General features: G+C 35.4%; 1 protein-coding gene across 4 annotated transcripts in view; it reads left to right on the forward strand.

Moving 5' to 3' along the window:
- LOC116428571 (trace amine-associated receptor 8c) overlaps positions 1 to 26,267 on the forward strand; it is a 133,287-nt gene that overhangs the window by 38,170 nt on the left and 68,850 nt on the right. For all 4 annotated transcript variants that reach the window (XM_031980360.2, XM_031980361.2, XM_076368121.1 and 1 more), the window contains exon 2: positions 19,718 to 20,316. In XM_031980360.2, the coding sequence (XP_031836220.1) occupies positions 20,101 to 20,316 (216 nt within the window). In that variant the 5' untranslated portion in view covers positions 19,718 to 20,100. The remainder of the gene's footprint in view (positions 1 to 19,717; positions 20,317 to 26,267) is intronic.

A 26,267-nucleotide genomic window follows, 5' to 3' on the forward strand; every position in this document is an offset into this window, starting at 1 on the left:
ACATATTGTTTGTTTCATGTAGACCTTCTTCATGTAGATACAAATTAAGGAAACTCATGTCGCTGTTACGCATTGAGAATGTTTTCCGTACTTTGGCAGGAAGCACCCTGCGCGTAACCTTCATCTACATAGTAGCACCTTTTGAAGTAGAGGAACTGGAATGCAACTGCGATAATACGTCATAGGGATGCTCCTACACATTTTATGGGGTCTATAAACCACTAATTTTTATTCCCATCGGTTTAAATTGAGAAAGACTTCCGTGTCGTAACGTCGGTCCACATCAGTTAGAAGTCGGTCAAACCGATTGGAATGAGATCGGGTTAAAGTTCGCTTTCGAATCAAGTTAACCTTATAGAATCCGCGAGTCCGGTGAAGTTCTATTCGGCATTTCCTTTCAACATATTCTCAGACTCCGCATTGCCAGTGCATTAACAGCAAGCAACTTCAGGTAATAATTTTACAATCTTTTAAATTCATCCGCGACACTAAACATTCTCCTTATATAGAATATAATTGAGTTATATTATAAAACGTTAAATCTAAGACCTCTATTTAAGTCCATTTTTTTGATACTTTCTGATTTTAAAAAATGTTACCATAATAAATAATATTCTTTTTAGTTATTAAAGGGTTTATTCGTTCCTTCGTTTTTCTTTTATATCACAAAACCGTTCCTTTCGTTACTTCTAAATATGTTGTATAATCATTTCAGAAGCCAAAACATTAATTTTCTCAATTTTTATTTTCTGGACTTAACCCTATTGGCTTCTGAGCGACTCAATTATCAACTAAAATCCTAATCTAGCGATTGAATGTTCCTACACGATACAATTTACAGGTTCGTTTGCGATAACACTTATTTCGAAAGAAAAGATTTTTCCAACCTAGCGACTCCCTAATTTAGCATTGGGTTCGTCTATGAAAACTATACCATTCTCCATATTGGCTCCCTAATTTTATATTGAATTTGTCCTCGCTGTTTATAATCCCAGCGGCTCCTCAATTTCATTGGATTTCCCCTCGCATCAGATTAACAAACTGATTCCATATTATCAGGGTATAAATCCTCTACCCGACCTCTCGCGCTGCTCACAGATCTGACTCGTAACATCACGTATAATGTGTCTACTGTTTCGGACCATCTCGCATAATGTTCGATCGGAAGTTCGATGCTCTTTCAACAAATGAATGTCAACGGAGCGCGTTTCAATGAATGAAAATAAAGTTTGCGAATATTTAGTTCATTTGCCGGTCGACCGCTCAACCGAGTTGACTCTCTGCGGTTAGAGGCGGAGTGGTGTCGATGTTTTCCCCAATTCGGAATACGTCCCCAGTTAGAGGGGGTTGTAACTGTGGTGGTGATTTGTTTGATTGGTGGTGTTCAACAGATGTAGAAATGGTCTTGCAGATCTTATTTGCAGAGTGTATTTATTGAAGTCTTAACCCTTTGCACTCGAAAGTTCTTCACTACAAATATTCAATATTCCTGAATGCAATATAAACGACATTCTTTGAAATGAACTATTAAGAAAACATACATGAATTAAGAATCAAAGCTATTTGGTTTCAATATTTCACGTTCGATATGTTATATGAAACTTAACATCACATATAAGATCTTATAATTTTACCATATCGAATTAAGTGGTCACTGAGAGTCGCCTCTTCAGTGCAAAGGGTTAATTAATTTACAATTCAGTTTGCGTATGGATAAATCAATTTCTTTAATAATTTCTCATACAGACATCTGTTATCTTTTTAATAATTACAAAAACAAGAAATCAGGAATTGGCCATTTTATCCATTTGGTAGTTTTAGTGTTAAAATATGCAGAGGATTTGTGTCATTTCTATATCCGTCACTGTTATGGCGGCGAATGGCGATCCTCTTTCGACGTCTTGACCTGGATACAGGAATGGACGCCGGTACATCTACTAATACGAAAAAAATACTGCTGGAAAAAGTCAGTATATATTACAAAAATATTTATTTCGTATACAATAATTAAATAGCCCAAAAATGTTGAGCTTGATGTGAAATCTTAATGCTTCATAACTTTTGAAACATTCGTTACTCTCGAAATATTTAGTGCTTGGTACATAGAATGACATATAAGTCGTTCATTGGTCAAACTGGTTAGCTCCATTTTACTAATTTTTTGAAATTTTATCGCCAATGCGTTTAATTGATTCCTAACTTTTTTTAGTTGAAATAAATTTCTCTATTGTTGGGTTTAGCTCTATAAAATTACGAAAATTCGTTTGGTCATATCCAATTATAATAATGATGCAAATGACTAGAACGATATATTACTTTATGCATTTTACATGGTGGTTAGATTAACGTTATACCTATAATAATAGTGTAAAACATGTTCTATAATGTTTATTTAATGTTTCATTTAAAGGGACACTTGTTAAGTTAGTGTACACAATTGCATCATTTTTCTCTGCTTTCTGTTTTGCGTAGTTAATCGAATTAGCCATTGAGTGGCTAATACATCAAAATTTGGGTTATACAAGAGGTTGCTCTTTATTTAAATAATTACGAAAGCTCTTACAAAGGATAACCCTTTTAATGTAATTTTCCGTGACATTTTTGCGTAATTCTGGTCCTTCCATTTTATTAATAACAGCTCGTATATTATCTTTAAAAGCTTAGATCGTGTTTGGAACATTAGTATGGCCCCAATCTTTTAGATGGTCGCAAAGATAAAATTCCAGAGGTGTTAAATCGGAAGATCTGAGTGGTCAATTAAATCAAATTATTTTGATGTAAATAGTGACCACATTAATTGTCCTATCAAAAATACAAAGAAACCATTCACGAAGTGCTTACTATGAAGTTGCACAACATTTGACATCTTTAATAATGTATACGATTTACTAAAAAATAAAGGAGTTTAAAGAATTGATCTACGAAGAAAATATGTTTTATTTAAGAAAAGAGTGTAACTGCATTTTTGAAGTGCAGCATAACAGTTATGGAAAATTAAGAAGTTACTTTAGCTTACTCACGGAAAAGTAAACCGAAGTACGGACACTGTCAAGCTGCCTCTGCGGTTCATTCTGTATATTTGGCTAATGAATCAACGGTATAAGCTGAAGAGCAAACACTTCATTTCAGGCGCTACTAATAGACAATGAAACTTTTCGTCCTTTGACTACCTTTGCAAATACAGTTCACTGAGATCAACAAAGAAAGCCTTTCCCTCTTTTTCAATATACCCTGACGTCCGTTCTTGTCCGATAAATTGCGAGTGGCAAGTCTTGAGCCCACAAGAAGAAAATTATTGTTGCATAAAATATGAAGTATGATTTTCGTTGAGTTTAATATTCAACAACAGAATACATTAAAATTTTTATTTTTAAAAAGAGTTAAACACTGTTTACTAATGTGATAAATTGAAGCGATAATTACGAATTTTAATAAAACTTTCTTATAAGGTACTTCACATGGAACATTTGGCAGATATTTTTATTTAACTAAGATCGTATATCTTGAAAAATAAAAGCAACATTCAAAGTTGGGGATACACTTATTTTAACCAATGTCCCTAATGAATTTGTAATTATTCATGTTATCGATTCCTCACCGATTTAGATATCCTTGAAATATATTGTCAGGGACCTGATTGTACAACTGTTCCCTACACACTCGCTCCTTCAGTTACACGGTAAATTATAATTTTTATTGGTATCTTCAATTGGTCATTAATGTGTTAAAATCATTACAATATCTTCTTAAATATAATTTATTAAAATGAAATTATTAAGTATACTTGATTCAGGAAAGAGACACTTTAATATTTCAGGAATAGATGGAAAAGTCTTTGGAACAAGTCCTTCCGAATCGGAACTTTCTTGTTTTATTTTTGAAATTGTCCATTTCGATAAACCTGTATATTGCGCTGCTCAGACAGTTGATTTCTCCAATGGTAAAAGTAATGTATTTTTTAATTTCTCTTTCTACTCTTATTTGCTATTCTTTTCACTATGGTTCCCGCTTGACACTAAGTAGTGAGGGAAGAGCAGGGATGGCGCATTGAAATTAAGCCGAGTAGATTTCTGTAGAATTTAATGGAGCATCACTGTATTGACAGTTATTTTCAGGCCACCTCGGTGGTGATGAGGTAGAGCCTGCGGCTGAGTCCCCTTATGTATCTTCACTTTTGAGCTAGACGTCGGCTTGTCTACTGTGGAAATATTTTTCAAGAAAATATTTCACACGTATTTTTTCTTATCGGCTAACACCCACGTTCAAGAGGTATAAACACCCCTCAAAGTTCAGAGTTGAAAATTTACTTTTTACAATATCTCTGAAACTAGGGGATTAGTAAAAAAATCAAAATTGTTCATTTCGGGGCGAACAATTTATAGAAATAATTTCTTTCCTACAATATAAAAAATGTAAATAATATTATCTTGCTATCAACAGAATGTGTGTATACGTAGGAATAAGAAATAACGAATTGAAAGTAACGAATAAAGGCTGCCCGCATGAATAACGAATAACTGGAATATTAAATAATCGAATAATTGAATAACAATTAATTATGTATTCATTATTTTTATTGAAATAAATTTTTATTCGAATAATGCCCAACATTGGCAGCACGCATTGTTCCGCGAGTCAGCAGCAGATACTACTGGGTGGCACGAGAGCCCCGCCTCCATCTGACGTGCTGACTACAGATCAATTTCAAAATACCGTTTATATTGAACGGTACTGAATGTGGTTTCCAGATGTTCAAATAAATTCTACATGATTTTCTAGATGCTAAAATATTCAGAACATTTTCAAGGAATTTCGAAAATTGTACGGACGCAGATGTATCGACTGAGTAGGAAATTCGTTCGATACAGACCGCCGTTCTACGACGGGTAACCGATCGGCTTTTATTTAAGAACTACCACAAATTCTACGCCACGAACTTCGAGTGGCTGGAAAGAACTTTTGTAATAAGCAGTGCAAATAAGAAAGAAAACCTATCCAGTATCTCAAAAGGGCTACGAAAGAAATTATTGGAAGCTCCAATAGACCAGAAAGATGAAAACGAATAAAATATATCACAGTATGTCAATTTTAGAAATATCCGAGATAATCATTAATGGCGATAAAAAAATCATTTCAGAAAAGTCAAAATTACACAATAGATGAATGAATATATGCCACATTTCACTGGTAGGGGCAAAAGGTATTTCTTCGCTTGGAGAAGCTGTTGCAGTATTTATATAGAAAATTAATTCAATATTTGAGAAACGTGATATAAAGTATGTTTTCTCTTCTTATACGACAGTCACAGAAACAAAAAAAGAATCAATGCTGGATAATTTTAATTATATCTGCACGCCAGTTAATTAATTTATATTAAAAGCAATAAATAAACATTTTTAATTATTTTTCATCCCATTTTATACTTCATCCTGCTTATAACTTTATTAAAATTGAGACAAAGTTTGTAGGTATATAAGTCGTTCAAAAGCTAATGCAGTTAAGTCCATTTTTTTTGTATATTTTCTGATTTTTGCAAATTTTACTGAAATAAATAATATTCTTTTAAGACTTTTATAACTTTTGAATATGTTGTATAATAATTTTACAAGCCGAAACATTAATTTTCTCAGTTTTTGTTTTCTAGACTTAACCGCACTGGCTTCTGAGCGACTCATATAATGAATTCATAAAAATCAAAAATTAATTTGGGTCGGACTGCTGTGAATAAGACAAATTAATTCGGACCGCAAATGGCTTAACAAGTAGAAATATAATATATGTATAATTAAACTGCCAAGTAATTTAATTCTAATAATGACAAACATAAAATCAGTCTATTTCTATTTATTCAATCGTTACATACTTTTGGCCAGTAAAGTTATGATCTTACCCACTGTACAGTGTAGCAGACCGTGCGTCTGTGCGAGTGGCGAAGCTATAGCGACGAATGCAAACTCATTGCAGAACAACTGCCACGAAAACTTGCGTCCTGTGCGAATAGTTGCATTTAAGCCTATGTTCTTCTATGCAACGGCGGCGAACTGAATCCCGTCTGCACCAGGCTTTGGACTAATGTCTCCTAGAAATCAACAAAGTTATCAACAGTCGAAGTTTCCGGGTTACCAAACTTCTCTTGTTGTACAATATACTGCCATTGGTAGACGTTACTTACAACACTGGTCTACGAAATTGAATTCTTTTTTGTCCGGGAAGGTTTAACGGGTGATCTTGATAGTATTTTTTATGCTGAATTCAAATATGCAATCCGTTTTTCTTGATAATGTTAAATTGTTTGTATGTTACTTGATCAAATGAATCGCATTAAATGATTGCCGTAAATATTATAAGTTAGGCAAAGAAAGTATCTATTTCATCTGTTAAATTTATATTTGTTTTTTCAACGTACGTAATAAACAAATTTGTTTCCTATCACATGTTATGAATTTATGAACAATACCATGTTCACCGCTCAGTCTAATCTTTACTTTCTCAAACTTCTACGTGGTTTCTTTAGACCGTTTATTACCCCTCAATATCATTTCTACCACACCTCATTCTTCTTCTTAATCCGGAATTACATTGTACTTAGTAATTGTACTTCAATTATAAAAACGAATTACATTGTAATTTAACTGTATGAAGGAGCTGAATTCCAAAATATTTGCATAAAATGTAATTGAATTACTTTGTAATTATAATTCATGAAGTAATACAATCGTAATTCTACACAAGTTCGGTTATAATACTTTTTAATAAATTGTAAGACAGGAATTTGCAGGCGTAAAATAAAATGGTGAAAACTCGTTGGAATTGTAATTCTAAGTGCTGACCTGAGATGCTTCCGCACTGTTTGCGGCCATGCCTAGGGATACCACATCCGCGGCACCCATGCCCGGTATTTGTTGATTTCCTCCTAAGCTTATACATTGCCGTAAAGCATGATATAACAGTGCTCATAACAACCCGTGACAAATCATATCACAGTACCAATCCAGGAATGCACCGTTAACCTTTAGACTGCCACACCTCTCCCCGAGACACGGTGTCCGGCTGAGTGTGCGTTTACCTGAGATGCCCTTTGGCACCGTTTGCAGTCATGCCTAGCGCTTTCGTTATAGCGGGCTTCGCCGCGGAATCCCTCCTGTAGAACGAAGCGTCGTGCCAAAGGTGTAAACATTGCACGCGCAGTCTTCAGACTTTCGGAGCCAAGTCTTTTGTCTTAAAAACGCCATTGTGACACTGCTTTTAGAAGCAAATTGATTTGTATTCACAGCAATGTGTTTATCATTTTTCCATTACGTATCTTCAATTAAACAGTACAATATTTTTACACTGCGCAACAAAATGCTCCAAAAGCTTGTATAAAAAATGGCCCAACTAGAACGCAGCTAGTCTTGAACTAGATTTTGAATGAAACGTTTACTTCACTACAAGACTCCTTGATTCTATGAAATTTCCTTTAATTTTAATAGAATCCTACAGGATAAGCGAAGCATACCACACGTCCTATGTTCTGGAACTTCCCAAGATTCTTTTACCGTCTGAACCTTTCAGATTTGGGATAAGCGAAGCATACCGTTTGTCGTATATTTTGAAAACCTCAAGACTCCTGGTCGCGGAATATTGAATTAATTCCTCAAACCGTCCGAGTAACCTCCACGTGACAGAGGCGTAATTCGGATGGGTCCTGTGGTTTCCGGACTGCATTGTTCGGTTCGTGATTCACCAACACGTAATCTGGCATTTCGTCCACGATATGGCTACTCACATATACCTACTTGATGATAAGTCACTGTCTCTACTACGAAGTCTTACGTCACTGATTAATTAGTCTCTATATTAACACTATGCTATTCTTAACTGATAACTAAAAATATGAAAGAAGCGAAAGCGTCTGTATCGCGAATAGTTCCAACACTGGGTGTATCCCACTTTTGATTTGTAAAACTTTTGATTGGTGAAAACTTGTTGGAACAGTACTCTTTTTAGTACAATGTTCCTCGCTCGGAGGCTACAGAAAGAATCCCCTGAGACACCAATTGACGAAATGCAAACGACCAGCGTTCGACTTTCCCTTCACTAAGCTATCTTACAAAATGGAATAATGTTCCGGCGTTGAGATTTAGAAGGTAACTCGTCACACACAACACAATGTGATAGGGTGGCTTATACATCTATTCGAGATTTTGATACAATTCAAACCCCAGTACACATAACTAATAACTTTTAATAGATGTTCCCATTATTCAATACATTAGAATGAGTGACAAATAAAAAACATGAAACTATTACCTCTCATATTACTACTATACTCGGTGATTTTATGTGTTGCTCCTTTACTCTGTTGGTCGAAGACTGCTGCAAAAGAACATCCTTCTAAAAAGAAAAGTGAAGGTGGTAGCTTTTAAGCCATTATCTCATCGCACGTGCTACTTGTTTGTCCCGTTAGAAAGATGAAAGCAGCAGCGAAAAATTGTTAGGAAGAAAGTAAAAGCGCAATGATGCTCTGGCAAAAAAATTTAATTTGCCCATCTGAATGCATTTTGTGCTATTATGACATAACTGGTGCACCTCGTAACATACTTCGAGATTACGTCTTGCAGTTTCCCACGTATTAAAATTATTTTAAGCTAAATTTTAATTTTCGTACCAACCTAACTTCTTCATTCTTTTTCCAGAAAATTATACACTTCTATTTACGATTCTCTGCAACGTGGCACAGTTCTCGGAATAATTTAATGTTATGAAAGCTGAATTATAAAATTTGTAGTAACGTCTATTACACGTGTAAATAATTAAACTCAAATGTACAGGCTGTTTAATTTATCTCGCAAAATTTAAATACCTTGTGACAGATAAAATGTTACAATTGTTGTTAGGTATAAATAATACGTCATGTGGTATAAATGATCTTTTGCGGGTCTAAGTCTTCAATCAATTCAATCAATAATTGATCATACATAATACTAAGACTTCAACAAAACAGTTAAAATTATTAACTACTTTGAATTGCCATAATTCTGACACATTCAATATGAAATTAAAGGTATTTGTAATGAAATGTCCTGAGTGAATTAAGTGTCTTTTACATGAAACGCTTTAATACTTATTTTCTACTCTTCAATGGCAGTTTCAGATAACAGACATAAAGAAATCATAAATACATTGACATTTGTTTTAATAATTGCTAACGAATACTTAAATTTCTTATTTATTGGAGCACAATAAATATTTGTAATAAATAAATGAACATTCGAAATGAATACTTGATGAATTTTGTGTCAATATGTGTTCAACAGAACAGACACTAATTATTTGACTGCTTAGAACATTGTTTCATATAAATACAACCACTGGCTGAAAAATTAGTTAGACGTAAAAACATTAGTCGATTAGTCACTATAATGAAACTAAATGTTCTAATTCATATCTTGCCAAATAAATTATTTCAACCTTGTCAGATTTTTATATTTAAATAATTGTTGTATCTAGGGATCAAAAATAATGATTGTTATCAGTGACTAGAATAATCTTTCTTCCCCGTTAAATGTTATGAAGTATCAAAGTATATTTCTCTTATTAGTAAAAATCTTCGGAAATGAAAGAAATTTTCAGACTGTAAACAGTAATTCACTATTACTGTGATTCTTTTTCATTTTGGTTATAAACGTCATGGTCCCTAGTGTTACGCATCTACTTTCTCTTCAATAAGGATCAAACTGATCGTTTAATCAGTTAACTGCGTTTTACGAGTATACATGTCATCCTAAAACTTGAAATGAAACTAATTCTTTCAACGAAGAGTGTTTTTATTTTTTTTCAGATAAAGATGTACTTTTTCTTTGTTTTTCTGTAGTTTTTCTTTGAACTATACCGTAGGTGTATTCGTCTTGCGTGTGACAAGTAGACACTTCCATTTTTGTATTTTATTACGTGCAAAACAACGGATTTTTCAAACTAAATTCCACAGTTAACAGGTTAAGCGATTGCACGTAACTATCTAGAGGAGTATGGTATTTTGAGAATTTGATATAAATGGCATTCATAAACTTTTGATTCGTTTTTAAGTGAATAGTGTCACATTGCTGGCAAGCAAATTATTTTTACGAATTATATTATCATACGTTTTGCTGCTATTTAAAATTTACTTGACAAAAGGCATTCTACACTTCGAATCGTAGTTACTATATCTTTTAGAAAGATCTCAATGGTAGGTAAGTCCGCAGGGTTCGATCGTTTAGGAGACGACGTAAAGATGGAAGAAGTTCTAACCAGTTACTGTGCTCAGCATACACAAATGAAGAGAAATCGATAGCAAGAGTTAAATAACGAGGACGTAGTTAACGAGCCGGAACGAATCATGGCGGTCGTAGGCTACGATATAATTAAAAAGGAACTGCTCTTCCGTAATCCACCTCTGGTCGTTCATTTTCTTTTATTTTACTATTCTCAGATTTTCTTTTCAGTCTTTCAGTAATATTTATAGAAGTACTATATAAAATGTCTGAAAATATAAGAAAACTTCTTCCTACAGCAGTTTACATATTTGGTTAATTTCTCATTTCCTTATTTCTCAGTCCTTATTATTGATCTTTACTATCTTAAGAGAATATAAAATGATACACTCAACAAATTGTAAATATTCACTGAAATAGAAATTTTTCTAAGATATTAAAGCGGCTTCTTATAGTGACAGCTCAGAAAAATCGATTTTATTAAAGCTCAGAATTAGCACTATTTATTTTAGACGTTTACAACATCAGAGTAGAAACTTAGAAGTAAACTGCAGATACTGCTGCAGATGTTACACAGAAATGCACAAAGTTTGTAATTTATGAGGTCTACATAAATATATGATCCCCACTGTAGATAGTCAAATCTCTTGACTAAATTGTTAAAAAACCGTTAAACTAACTTCTTTATATTTTTAGTAAATACTACCAAATATGGAAAAATTAGTACTAATATTGTAAGTAATTATTAGGTTGACAACTAAATTTATGGCCTATTACATGATAGTGAGTTAGGAGTGTTATTTATCAGAAATTTATCGAAAATGGTAGTAGCGTAAATGTTTAACATTAGACAATTTTAAACATGGATGTAAGATTGTAAAGAAAAATTTATATTTCAGTTAATTTTTATTTAAAGTTCATAAAATTTGTACACAATACTAAAAACATGTTAGATTTCCTTTATTATTAATCAAGTCAAAAAGAAACTTTTCGCAAGTGCATAAAGCAGCGACATATCGCTCCTTGGCACTCAAAAGGTTAAAGTTGCGAAGCAGTGTGTGTTTCCCAGCCCTATTGAAACAAAGGTGTGGCACAAAAGTGCTGACTAGACCGCAGAAGTTATTTATGTTCCCCGAAAAAAACGAACTAGCCTCTTTCTTTGCTACTGCTTGCGATAAATACCTTGGGTCCTACTCCTATTCCTGCCCTTCTCGTGTCATTTTCACTTGGAATCGGCCATGAAATGGTAATCGTGCCCGTTCTGCAACGTTGCAGAATTCCCTCGGTCTCTGAGATCGAATAACCGATCACCTCAGATTCTGTTACGTAAAGTGCAAATTTTTGGCCTCCTCGAGGAAATTCTGTGATTTATAACACGGCAACTTTAGCTACCGGCACGGAAACATTCTGGAAATCTGGGTACCAAATGACTGTGAACCAAACCTCGAATTTAACTGATTCAAATTTAACACTAGAACTATCGTACCAGTCAAAATGATTGATTTTGATTGTTTTGATTCGCAATTACTGATATCTTAATAGCATTGAATATCCGAAATGATCTTGAAAATAAATAGTTGCACTTGAATACTATAATGATTGTTTGAAGATACTGAGAATAATCTATTGTTACAATTTTTACAGGGATTTCATATTAATCGTATTAAATGCTCGGTAGTTTTAGCGTTAACGACTGTTCGGATCATAAACTTTGCCTCATGAAACCTTATCAGACAACGTCCTTTTATGCAGACCGTTTATATGAAGGTGTGTGAATATATTGCTTTATGTAAATAGATAGGTTTAAAAATTTAATTTTAAAAATTTTATTCCTGGTTACCGATGACGTAAATTCACGTTCTTTTCAATATTTTCTTTTCAAATATTTGATTCTTCTGCTGTCTTCCATTTGCGACTTCTATCTATATATATTCTATTTTCAATATTCATGTGATATCGAAGTCACCGGTGGTACGTGCCGTCGTGAACGTGTTAATGTCCTATCAAAACTTCAATCGAAATTTGCAAGCAAATGAATCATTTGTAACCATGGTTCCTTTCAGACTATTTACCTTCGCGACGAGTACAATTCGATGCAGTGATAAAAAATTGTAACTTCTTTCTCCAAAGTCATAGTGAATTTTCAGGTCACTTGCTTACACCAGTTTCCATCAAATCGGAGGTGTAGAATTACGTTGTGGTGGTCGTGATACTTAATTTAGAATTATCCTGTACAACAAATATCTGTAGAGTTAAAATTAGTGTTAACCCCTTGCTTTGTAATAACGTGTCAGACTCGAGATGAAAATTTTTAATTGAATTCGACAAATCTAATGGTCATTCATTTATTTTTAACATAAATTAGATATCACTTGACTATTATCAAGCTTTAACATTTGCAGTAAATGTAGACACAGAATCAGTATAAAAATTTCTTTTTCTACTAAATTATTAACGATAAAGTTATTTTATCAAGTATAGTTGATAAATAAATTATAGGGCAATGGGTTAAACCCGGTCACAATGTTTCGTCTGGTTTTTTTTTAATATCAATACATTCAAGAAAGGACACTTTCCATTGACCTCGGTCTCCATAGTGAACCGGATGTTTGGGTGTTAGTTGTTCAGACCATCGAGGTAGATATCCAGTTTTATGGGGCTATACTACGAAAAGGTGTCATTTACTTATCGGAACCATTTGACACGTTTCAGGGAAGCCTCCTTGAAACGGCATTCTGGAAAATGGGTGAACCCGTTGCTGTTCCCGACGATTGTTCGTAGTATTCTCTCTGGAATACGAAGTAATGTTAATGTAGGATGGCGATGAAAGCGAGAAATCAGGTTATTCGGTATTTTATTTTTAATTTTCATGAACATTTATTGGGTATCAAACATTGGGGCTCGAACATTTTAAACTCGCAAAATAAATAATAACTGTTCTAGTATTGAATAAAATAAGGTTCAAGTTTTATAAAAATATTATTTGTCTACTTTTCTGAACATGTTAATCCTTTGCACTTGATTTATTTTTGATGTTGTTGGGTGTAAACTTGTATTTATTTTTAGGGAAATGAATAAAAGTAATTTGCAGCGGTAGAATTCAACGTTTTAGATTTATTTTATTTATTATTCTTATAATCAAATTTAAGTTGTATAATCTTTTAAAGTGTGGAACCTTGTAAGGTACCACGAGTAAAGTATAACAAATTCCTATTGTCATTTCCAGCATGACATACGAGTGCAAAGGATTAAAGTAGTTTAAAAGATACAGACAGTTAAAATTTAAAATCTTACCTGTACATCAATATGCGGCGAAAGACGCATATATTATACACGTAATAATCAAGTATAAAATATAAATCATCCATACTAGTTTGATGAACATATGAATATCTATTAGGTGCCTATATGTGTAGGGCTACTAAAATAAAAACTACGTCTGTAGTCAGGTTAAATATATTTATCATACGATGTGGCTCTAATGAGGAACGGCGAATAACTGTTCTTTCTGAACTGCTTTTCCAAAAAGGAAAACTCCTCAGTCGAGGGCGTATGTGACTCAGGTCATGGTGGTCCCCTTGGTTATAAAGTTGTCAACGGGCCTGTACTATCTCTCAGGTCCCCAAGTATCGACAAGCAAAAGGGCGAACCGTATAGATATAGAAACTTTAATGTCTTCATATCTGCTAAAATTTTGGGTAGGCATTTAACGTTTCACAAAATATTTATATTTATCTGATATTTCAAACACTGAGAATCAGAATGACAATAATATTATATTAATACACGACATGTACCTATCTTATTCTTTAAATGTCAAGACGAACTTTTTGTAACAGTGACCACTCGGGTACAAAATGAAGGTAAAGTTTACATTTGACCGAGCTTGCATAATTAAGGTATTACGCGGTCACACCAGAAAAAGTACGTTGTATCTGCAGCCCTCAGTAAATTTTAAATATAACCAGTATTTCCATTTCTCTATTTTTCTACAAATCTTATAATTTCCCAACATATGTAAGTAAATCTCAGTTGAAGATGTATCATAGAGAATTAATTAAATTATTAATTATACACGCTGCATAACTTTTTGTTTTACAAATGCAGAATAAGGCAATATATTTGTTCTATATTGTTCCTAAAATCCACATTGTTTGATATAAAACGAATATTTAAATGAAGAAAATTGTACCAACCAATAACCCATAATTCATCTTAATTTGTTTGTTCCTAAGTAATATATTATACTGAATATCCATAAAGTTCGGCTTTATAACGAATAACAAACAACAATATTTACTATTTCTTCGGAGTTTGAGAATACGCAATCTGCTGGTACAGAAATTTTCATTATACGAATATATATTTTAGTATAGATAAACATTTGATGTATTCCTTCATATTTTCTTTCCAATAGATAAAAGGATCTCTTAACACTAGAACCACCACACTTGTCAAAATGATAGATTATAGTTTTCTTATTTCGGAATTATTAATATTTTAAAAGAATTGAATATTCGAAATGATCTTGAAAATAAATAGATTCACTTGAATACTATAATGAACATCTGAAAAAACTGAAAATAATCTATTGTTAGAATTTTTATAGGGATTACATATTAATCGTATTTAATGCTTGGTAGTTATGGTGCTAAATAATTATCTAATTTTACCTATTTAACTATTTTACATTAAGGTTATTGTATTTTTTGTTACCACATTATTTTCATTTCAAACGTTATCTGATATTGGTTACATGAAAGGCAAATGTAAATCAGCAACATCTGGTGCACTTATTAAAATGTTTCATGCCTGAACCGTGTGAAAACATTTCACTGCATGTTAACGTCACTTCAGATGTCACGCGAACAACAACGTCTGCGTCCTTCCCTCCGCAGGGCCAGTATATGAGCCACCTCTATACCTCAACTACAGACTTTTCAGGCCCTCAGGGTCTCCGGATCTCAGGCTCCCATGTGGGAATCACGACCCAGTGACCACAATCTTAAGATGGAAGGACTTTTCGCGTGGCGACGTCGTCGATTCCTCCCCCCTCACCCAGACGAGAGGGATGAGAGGTATCCTCTCTTTCCTTCTCCGCCGCCCCTTTCTATCGCATGACCTCCTCACAGAAGGAGGCGATGGCTTTCCACGTTTGACCCCCCTTCGACAGGGCCAGCACGACCGCTCCCGGAAAGAGGTGCCCACCTATGATACGGAACCTGTCACAACAATGCCGACATTTCGCATTCCAGGCTTTTCCGTGGCCGTTCCTCTTCCATACATCGGAAATACGGCGAATTTTGTTGCCTCGGGGGTGCAAGAACGTGGACGAAACGGTACGAAACGAGAAGAGTTCGAATACAAGTCGCTAACACGTTCGGTTAGACAGAATTCATCAGTCTCTCGATCAGTAAAGACCTTTAACACCACACACCCGCAGTAATTCAAAAACATTCAACTACTTACCAATATTCTTATAGTAAAAATAAATTAAGAATAATACTAATAGTAATCTACCCTTCGTACACTCAACATTCGCTTGCCGTTAATTCAGCGAGTGGAGCATGGTATGCAGTGAAAGTTTCTTTCAAAAAGTAGATAAATTTCTTGCTCTTGCCAAAACAGGGGCTAACAATGCACCGAAAAAGAAACCTTCAGCGTACGAGAGTTCAGTAACATTTATAGTATGCGCAATGTAGAACGCTGTTTTTGAGAAAGTGTCCTTAACATCTTTAGACATTTGGCTGACAGATAGGTCCACGTAGCTTTCCCATGACAGTCTCAATAGGGCAAGCAGGCGCTATAAACGTTGGGTCGTCAAAAGGGCTGCAGCTCGAGGCGCCCAAGTGAAGCGTGCGCCTGGGTTTCGTCAACCGGCAAAAATCGGAGTCCGGTTACGCGAATTCAAGACTGTGTGCCGCACTTAGGCTAGGCTTGGAAGATACTCCGCTGCATCATCACTAACCCACAGGGAATTGACGGTGCCAGGGTACCCAATTTAGGCCAATCAAGCCCTGGTATGAACGATATACCACGATATGGAAGATGTCGCTTATTCTTGTATAAGAAATCAAATAGGTCCCACCAATAAATCTACGATAGTAATTGGTACTATGGAGTTCGGGTGCACGACGGTTTCGACCGGACATTGGTGTCGACTTCGTAGTGACAGTGATTGAAAACCCGCATACTAGACTAGAAACTTTTTGAAGGTCTCGGAGAGTGAGCAACGTCCCAGCTGTTCCTGGACTGAACAGGAGATTTAATACAGCTTTGGAAAGGAGCTCGGCGCTATCAACAGTCTACCTCCCGGGTCGTCATCCCCGGGAGTCCACGCTGGTAAGGCTTTGGCCTCGGCTAATTGAGCCTCATCCCAATTCCACGCCTATAGGGGTTCTCCTTGGTAAGCCTCCATAGCAGGAGCAAGGAGGTAAATGGAGAATCCTTCTGCATCATCATCAATAATTAGGAAAAAAATATTAAACAACTACCTCTGCTCTGAAGAAAGGCACTGAGGGCGCAAAGAGTAGGTGGATAGTTGTAAAATTACCTGATTGTTGGGATCCCCTTTTCGGGACTTCCACCAGTCGGCGAGAAGCCAATCGGACTCCTCCTTAGCACGGAGAATTTCCCTTATAAGGGGGAGGCCGTGGCAGTCGCCGGAGTTCTGATTGAACTGGGAGAACCGTTAGGGAACCGATAGAGAACTCTACGAACGTCGATACGCAATTCACGTCACAATCACTCGTGCGCCAACAAATTCTGTACGTAACTTTATGCAGATAAAGACTCTGATAAACGAATACGCTAGATGGTAATTAACCATCATCATACTACAAGTTTCATCGAGTTATTACTGCTACTTTTAGTCTATGACGCGGTGAATTTGTTTGAACCTTTTCGGGTTTCGGTTTATTTATCTTTTTTGCACTTTGTTTGAATTGTGTGGCATCTTATTACAGTATTTGTGATAATTATAATGATTGCAGTTGTACCAACAAATTTAATAAATAAGTTAGAATAAATGAATGAACGTAATTGGAACAACTTTACATTGTAGTGCTTACTTCTCAAGTTATGAATTGATGACTGCTTGGGCGTGTGGCTGGTGTCATATTGCGACGGGGTGGCGCCGGTATGTTTGGGGAAAGCGTGGTTATAGACGGGGTAATCTTGAGTGGTTGAAGATATGCAAGAAATGAATGTTTACAACCGAGTGACTGGATCGTAAGAATTACGTGATTTGGAAAGTGTGTACGTGACTTCGAGAATTCTAGCTATTGATGCAGGGGGCAGGGTGCAAGTAAGAAGAGATGCATGTGGAAAACAGAAAGAGTGATTGAGTGCGAACGTCAAAAGTGCGTGGAAGTTGAACAGCAGGGAAGTATGGTAGTAGGACAGAAGGGAGTATGACAGGATAAGCGAGGAGAGCGTAAGCGAGAATGGTATAACATAGTTTAAAGGACACTTCGACGAACATACAGTAGACGCACACTTGTTCTATAGGTCGATTATTCAGTTTAATGAAACTTTGTTAATATTAAAGTTTGCTACGGTGTCCCAATTTTACATGTATATTGAGACAATAAATCGAATCGCACGTTTTCAGGTAAAAGAGATAAATCGTTAGGCATGATACAATTAACCCTTTGCACTCGATTTATTTTCAACCTTGTTAGATGTAAACTTGTACTTATTTCTAGAGAAATGAATTAAAGTAATTTACAGCGATAGAATTCAACGTTTTATATTCATTTTATTTATTATTATTACAATAAGATTTAATTTTTATAATTTTTTAAAGTATGGTACTTTGTAAAATAATTTCCAACCTCCTATGACATATTTGTATTGTCATCTCCAGCATGACATATGGGGGCAAAGAGTTAAATGGAGATTCAGTACAACATATTTTTAGTAATCATATTTATATGATGTATACTATACTTTTATCGGGTATTAAGCTAATATTGATACTTTTATGTAATTTTCAACGAATATCAATATTTTTGATACCTACATGTTAGGTACTATTCTATACTGCATTATAATTTACGAGTTGCTATCGTTAGTATTGATTTGCTGTCGGTCTAACTACTAACCCAGCTATTAATGACCTGATATTCATAGTATACCGCCAAAGGCTGGAAAAATCTAAAATATTATTTTTCGTATCAATATGAGACAAAAATAACGAATAAACACGGTCTGGTTTCGATTCTGCTTTTCAAATTACTAATTACAATGTGTTTGTCTCATGATACAGATGGGATGGCAAACGTACTTCATTATACCGTTCCCAATTAGCAAACACAATTTCCAAAATTTTGCGCCTATCATTCAAAGATTTAGCACTTGATTGTTGTAAACTACTGTTACTTGATGAAAATGGAACGAAAATATTAATAATGTAGGAGAAAAAGAATATTTAAATTGCATAAACAATGTTTTTAGTGCACGACTTGCAACCAAACAATGACTCTAAATCAAATCGCGTGTACAATATATACATTCAGATATATTCATCTCATTCACACAATTTCTAGAATGTACTACGTACATTTGGAATATTCTAGATTCATTTCACATGAACATCATTAATATGTAAAAATCAATATTACAAAAATTCAATTTAGTCTACAATATTCTAATGCCTTGGATATTTATTCCAAACACACACGCACGCACGCACGCATAGTCGCGCGTTTAACTATTGCACACAAATTCATAGTTCATCAATACATCCGTTCCCACAACAATGAAATAATTAAGTATCTGTTTATCTTAGGCAATTGTTCGAAATGTAGCAATTAACATCCCACAAACTTTTTGAACTGGGAGATTAATATCTTGTTGAACTTAATCTTTCGAAAAGTTGAGCGAAACCAGCAAACTTAAACAAATTTATGTTATTCGTATATCTTTATAAAAGCATCATGCAGGAATGTGTATAAGAAAGATTTTGTATTATTTTTTTAATAGAAAGAGGTTTAATAACTTTTAGAGCGTGTTATCTTTTAATAGTGTATAGTGTAGCTCTGCCGAGATAACAGACTACCCGCGAGCGGAAAGGTCCGAACAACGAGAGGACTCTTCCACTCACAATATTCGAGCCGCCTCGGTCTTCGACGCATGGTCATTATTGGCGTGCTACAGTAACAAAGGACAGAAGCAAGACTGAGTGCGACGGAGTGAGATGTAACGATAAAGAACGAAGTTGGCGGCACTATGAACTTTGATCTCTATTGTTGCGTCTTACTCTGTTGCATTCAGTTTCGCTTCCATCCCTTGTTATCGCCGTGCACCAATAGCGTCTATGCATCGAAGACCGAAGCGACTCGAATATCGTAAGTGGCAGAATCCTCCTACCCCTCTCATGTTTCCACTCGTGGGTAGTCTGCCATGTTGTCAGAGCTACACTATACATTCTCGTACAGTTGAAAATGTTTCCCACGTCACAAACTGACTTTATGTTTCAGGTGTCTTCGTTGAAACATAACACGTCGTGCCTTGACGTTATGTGCCACTTAAAGAATCAGCCTCGCCGTGAAAATCGTCAATCGGATAATCTGGACATAAAGAACCGTTGAGTCGATAATATTGCGGAAGAGCGTCTCCGTAACACGCGCGCGAAGAAGCTGATCACAGGAAAGCTGTTCGTTTGGCGATGATGAGGAAGACCACCACGGTGATCGTTTCAGATGATGAAAAAGCGAGCCCGGTGAAACTGGCGGTACAGCAGGGATGAAAATCTATCGAGTAACACATGTGTCAGACCTGCCTTGCACGAGACGAGAGCGTCTCGTCTGGGCTAGGAGATCGAAAGTAATCTTAAATATTAAAAGCGGTACTCAAAGAGAAAATGGAGCACAAGCCGACACTCATGCTCGCACCTGCACTCAGCAACAGCAGTTGTTGGCGAAGAGACACGTCCGAAGCCGCTTGGACCTCACCGGGACCAGGAGAACTGTTACGTGCAATTTTAATCCTTTTCTTAAGCCTGGGGATCCTTTGCGCGAACTTACTGGTAATATGCGTCATTAACAGCAGACGATACAGCAAATACATCCACGCGCAGGTCAGTGAATTATTCATGTTACTCGCAACACATTGTTGACCGGCAATTTTACGCAGATGCTATCCCATGTCACCGGTTATTATTCCGTGATTATATATGAAAGTGAAAGTATCTAAATAAACTTCAATATAAGGTAAAAGCACTAGTAGTTGATCTGTTAAGACAATTTTTCTCCTTTATTAAATAGAGAGACCCAATGTGTGAAAATTCTGTTTGAACTTCTAATATTACGTAACAAAACGATCTTTCTTGAAATAGTTACATTATCCAAATTTTGTAGACATTTTTGAAAATTCTATATTTGCGTCAGAAGTTGACCTTCCTTGAAAACGAGAAAATTAGTAATTGGCCATATGTTAGTTAGTGGTTGACCACTTATAATAAAACCAAAGGCACTAAAGCTGATTACTTCAATATCGTTTATTTGCAATGATTATGAGAAATTACAAGTAAAAGGACAATTACAGATGAAGAGGAGTTAATTTCTTATCCTGAATTATATGTACATCATTTCTTAACGATAACGTTAAGGAAATTACAGTACGGACGCATGCAAACCACGCCAATGAAATAAACCGTTAGTCTTTACGAATTTAATTCCGGTAAAAGTGTTTCGGAGGTGGGCGGTAGATGCTGCAGCATATCTACTCTACTGCGGCTTTACCGAAAGATTATTACTTTTAAAAATCTTGTTTCTTACGTTTTCTTGAAAAATAATTAACCACTGATACCAGGTCAATGGCTGGTGGCTTTACCTTACTTTATTTATACATAATGAATTGAAATGAAAAACTTTGGACATATTTTTTAAATAACCTGCATATTTTACTTTTGCAATATTCTATATTGCCCTGCGTTTCAAAAATTGAAATAGCCAATGCAAGTGACTCGTGACCGGTCAACAATGTGTCAACCTGTTAAGTGTGCAATTTAGTTTAAAAAATCTCCCGTTTTGCGCGCAATAAGATCGAAAAATGAAGCGTGTACTCACCAAACGAAGAACGAATGCACCTAGGGTATGTTTTAATAAGAAATCAAAGCAAAAGAAAGAAGAATTACATTTTTATCTGCAAAAATTAAACGTGACAAGCTTTAAAGTGACGTGTTTACTCGTCAAACTCAGTTAACTGGTTAACGTTTCATTGGCTTTTGGATTTATTCGTAGAAATGTAGAAAGCAAGATTAATCAATGTAAACTCTAAATAACTTCGAATTATTTATTACCAATTAATTAATTAACTCAAGCTTTCTTGTCGACAAGTTTTCATAAATTTAAAAAATTCTCGTCCACGAAAAAAGGTTTACAAATAAAAAGATCATTTAATTTTTAAAAAGAGAGTGACTTATGAAGTGAGACGTAACGATAGAAAACTTCGTCGCATTCAGTCCCGCTTCCGTCCTTTGTTATCGCCGTGCGTCAATAACGATCACGCGTCGAAAGTCGAAGTGGTCCGAGCGTCGTGAATACAAGAATCTCCTTGCCTCTGTCCACTTTCAGCTTGGTATCTGATGAAACTGACGTGAGAAGCGTATGATATTTTAATCGTATACTAGGATCAGTATAGTGCAGCCCCGGCGAATTGGCAGACTACCCACAAGCTAAAAAATCAGAGGAGCAAGGGACTTTTCCACTCACAATGTTCGGGCCGTCTCGGTATTCGCGGCATGATCGTTATTGGCCGCGCGGCAGTAACAAATGACGGAAACGGGACTGAATTTGTAGGAGAAAGAGAATTTTATTAGAAACAGTATAATTATTTCTTGATAACTCACAGTGAAACACTAACTAACTCGAACAACGCACACACTATTTATATACTCAGATGCTCTTGTCTCACTCACACACTTTCTAGAACATTCTTTCATTACCATGCATTGACTTCACATATATTTGGAATATTCTAGATTCATAAAAAAAAACGAACATTATTAACATATAGAGAAAATCAATATAATCTAGAATATTCCAATGCTTTGAACATTTATTCAAAACGCGCTCACACACACAGTCGCGTCATTCATCTATTGCACACACATTCATCACTCATCAGTATATCTGTTCACACACTCAAATACATCCATTCCCACAAATTCGACAGAGATGTAACGATAGAGATCAAAATTGATAGTGCCGCCAACTTCGTTCTCTATCGTTACATCTCACTTCGTCGCATTCAGTTCATCTGCGTTGAAAACTGAGACGGCTCAAATATTGTGAGTGGAAAAGTCCCCTTTTCCCTATAATTTTTCAGCTTGTAGGTAATCTGCGAATTCGTCGGAGCCGCACTATAGTTAGCTAATCCATCCCTCGGTCATGTCAGCCCGATGATGTCGCGCACGAATTTGAGCTAAATGCAGTCAGCATCTGTGAGATGCGGTCAATACGATCCCACCGATTATCGTGGCTGCGAACTACGCGACCGGTCGCGCGATTTTCGTCTGCGCTTCGTCCGGAGCTTGAGCTTCGTCGTGGTGTACGCGATCTTGTCTTCCGTTGCTCCTAGACGCGTTATAATGCTGACGATTGCTGTAGTACCTTTTCCATCATCGCCACCAATCGTTGAAGCCGCGATTCGAAATGGTTCTGGAATCCCCTTTCCGCGCTACTGCACTCACGACTAATTGACGTACGATCTGCCATAATGCACAGCTCAAAGTTCACGGAGTTCACTAGCACGGGGGCATCAGAAGGTACTTAACAATAAAGTTCACAGTCTTTACAGCTATCGAAGTCCTATCACACTAATAATAATTTATATACACTACCAATATACACTGATGTAGGATAGGCGTTTGTGGACTTAAATAATGTTGGAAAACTGTGTTAGATAGAACCTTTTTACATTGACGTTGTCATCACGGAGGCTACGAAACGAGTGCCCTGAGAAAGGCACTGTTTAGTCGGAAGACCATCTTTGTCAGTGTGGCTCTCGCTCTGTTTATTGCATCCCGAGACTCGGGAACACTTTCCTTTAAGGCGTTTTTTAGCTTGTCGGTGATTTAAAATGTTCATGGTACCTATGTGTACCATTCGGGATGAAGAGATTAAGCAGCGAATGTCTATGACAGGAATAATTGGCTGGAATCTGCCTGGGTGTCGCTTTGATTCGAGCGAGTTCGGGTAAATTCTCGTTGTGTCCGACCAAACCCACCCTTTGTGGAATCCCTAGTTCTGACAGCAAAGTGTACGCTAAGCTGGTGGACAGATGTGTAATATGATATTCCGTCTCTCTGCTTCGAAATGCACGTTATTAAAATGAATAACGTAATGTCTAGACTCACTTTTCTTTAGTCCAGCCTCGCGAAACAGCTCTTCAAAATTGTATTACACTACAATGAGAAATGTAATTTTTAAAGTACGTGCCACAAACGATTTATACAGCGAATTTTAAATTATTTATTATAATACAATTTCTCGATAAATAATATGTACAATCAGTGTCGCAATCAGAAATATAAAATTATTAACTTCTTTAAATTTCCACTGGTGTTCTTAACAAACCACACTAACGAACTGTGTTCCGTCGCGGAATATTCGAGTTTCCATACTTAAAATACTCTCGTCTATTCACAAATTTTTCCTGGTCGACACGTTTGCATATCTCTTTCACTCTTATAATTTTCTGACAAATGCTGAATCATCCGCGCTTCCATCTCAGAAATAATTTCTCCTGGTCTACGCATTTTTGTTATTTTTCAATTGTATCTTCTGTGCAATATCTGCGAATTACACGACTGACCTGCACATCTGCTTTGTTTTTTACAATTCCAGAAAATTTTCTTCATAATTTGCCACACCTGGTAAATATATTTAAGAAAATGGTACTTTCAAATTATTTTTCACGTCAGGAAGCAGTCGGAGTGTTGTCCACTAGACATTGGCCATTGACTCGCGGAACGATACCGTAATAACCCTATTCGTTGGAAAATACTCCGAAACACGGCCTCAAAATTCATATTTGACCATTGTAGTTAACTATTTTTCACTAGATTCCCTTGAAGGAGACGTTTGGAGACAACTAATTAGAAGCGTTAAATTTAAGAAAATCAGGAAATGTTACTCGTGCACACATATTTGCCGAAAAACGTGGCTAAGATATATATCTTCGTTAGTTATACGTTATTCATTACAAAAATACGCGTTTTATGGGTTTTTTAATTCGGAAAATCTAATTGTGGAGTTACCTATTTACTAGGATAAAAAACTACCCTTATAAAGGGTGTTTCATCTTAAAAAACAGAAATTTTGTGTGCTGATTTAAAATACAAGTTTCAGCAGATAACGTCATATAGACATAATCTTGTTTCCCAATAATTAAGGAGTTATTGTTAATAAAAATCATAGACTCACCGTGATAACTTCTCAGATCAAACCCTTTGAAGGTTAATTTTAAGTCGAGGATAATTTACGTTTCAATTCGGAAGTTGTCCTTTTTCTAAATAATTACGATAGCTCTCTAATAATCTACTGATACATAAACCAAAACAAAATCTATAAACGATTACAGTGTATTCAGCTTTAGTAGCAGAAAAGTTTGTATTTAGTGTAGGGGATTAAAAGTCTTCGCGAGGATTTAATTTTAGTTTTGCAGATTACTATTCAAAGAAAAGAAATTCACCCCTACTTTATTTTAATGAGAAATAATTCATTTTTTCAGGAAAAGAGAGTTTTTGTTTCATTCTTAAAATTACTTTTATACAGACATTGCAATATATATTTTCTTCTCGAAGATGAAATGACAATATTCATTGCTTCCTAAAAATTCAAAGAACTGTTTTATATTACTGGCAAGTATTTTCCAAGTAAAGATTTAATAATTACACAGACAAACAAATTGTCGCCACGCGCGTCCGCTTGCGTCTACGGAGTCGTGAGTAACCGTGCTAGTTAACTTTCTAACCACCTTGGGGTTGTAAATCCCAAGTTTTAAGCCCAGTGTAGGACACGATTATTCCGTGGCTATGTTGGAATGGTTAATGATCGAGAAGAGAACTCGGATACTCGCATTTGTATGAGATTATAAATTTGGACGAGATCTAGTTTTCGAATGAGATCATTTGGTAACGAGCCATAAATGTCATGACTTATCAAAGCGAGAGCTGGTGCTTGACCGTTCGAATAGATTCTTCAAATGATGTTTACAGACTGATTATGAAAGTGACGACCAGGACTGAATTTGCGCTCCGTTCGAACTCCTTAGATTTTCAATAATGAGGAAAGAAATAAATTTGCCTAGCTACATAATTATGCACACAGTGAGTGCACGTTATATGCCAACGAATATTTTTAGACTTCTCTATAATAATTCCTATAATAATTATAATTTTCCATAATAATTCTTTAATAAATATATACAAAAATAATTTTGTAAATAGTAATAGAGTCTCGTCTTGTTCCGTATATGCGACAAAATGGAATGCATCTATTTACACATCTGACAGATACGAGGTATCAATTGTAAAATCAGTTTTAAAGGATTCTAAGCTAGTCTTAAATACTTATTGAGAATTTCCTTGATAAATAGTCATTTTCTTCTTCAATGCAGATTTGGGTACTCTAAACCTGCAGCTGTTTTAAGATACCCCTTTTTTCTATATAGCCGTTCCAACAAATTCTTACACTGATACTTCAATTACGTCTCTCTACTTTTATTTTCTATGTCCAAACCATTTTATTAAAAAATTAAGTGACATTACGAGAATGTCCCCATTTCGCCCAAAATGTTGCATCAAAATAAATTCAGTGATAATATCATTATTTATTTACTATTGATGTTCATAATCATATATATACAAATTTTAAGAAATTCCTTATCTAACGATAATAAAATGATAATATGATCCAGAATTGTTACTCAGTTGTTAATATTTACAACACATCAAAGAATAAGATCACAAACGTAAAAATCGAAAATATGACTGACAAATGCACAAAAACGAAATGAACTGAC

Source organism: Nomia melanderi, chromosome 1, assembly GCF_051020985.1.
Source record: "Nomia melanderi isolate GNS246 chromosome 1, iyNomMela1, whole genome shotgun sequence".
In the NCBI taxonomy this organism is placed as follows: domain Eukaryota; kingdom Metazoa; phylum Arthropoda; class Insecta; order Hymenoptera; family Halictidae; genus Nomia; species Nomia melanderi.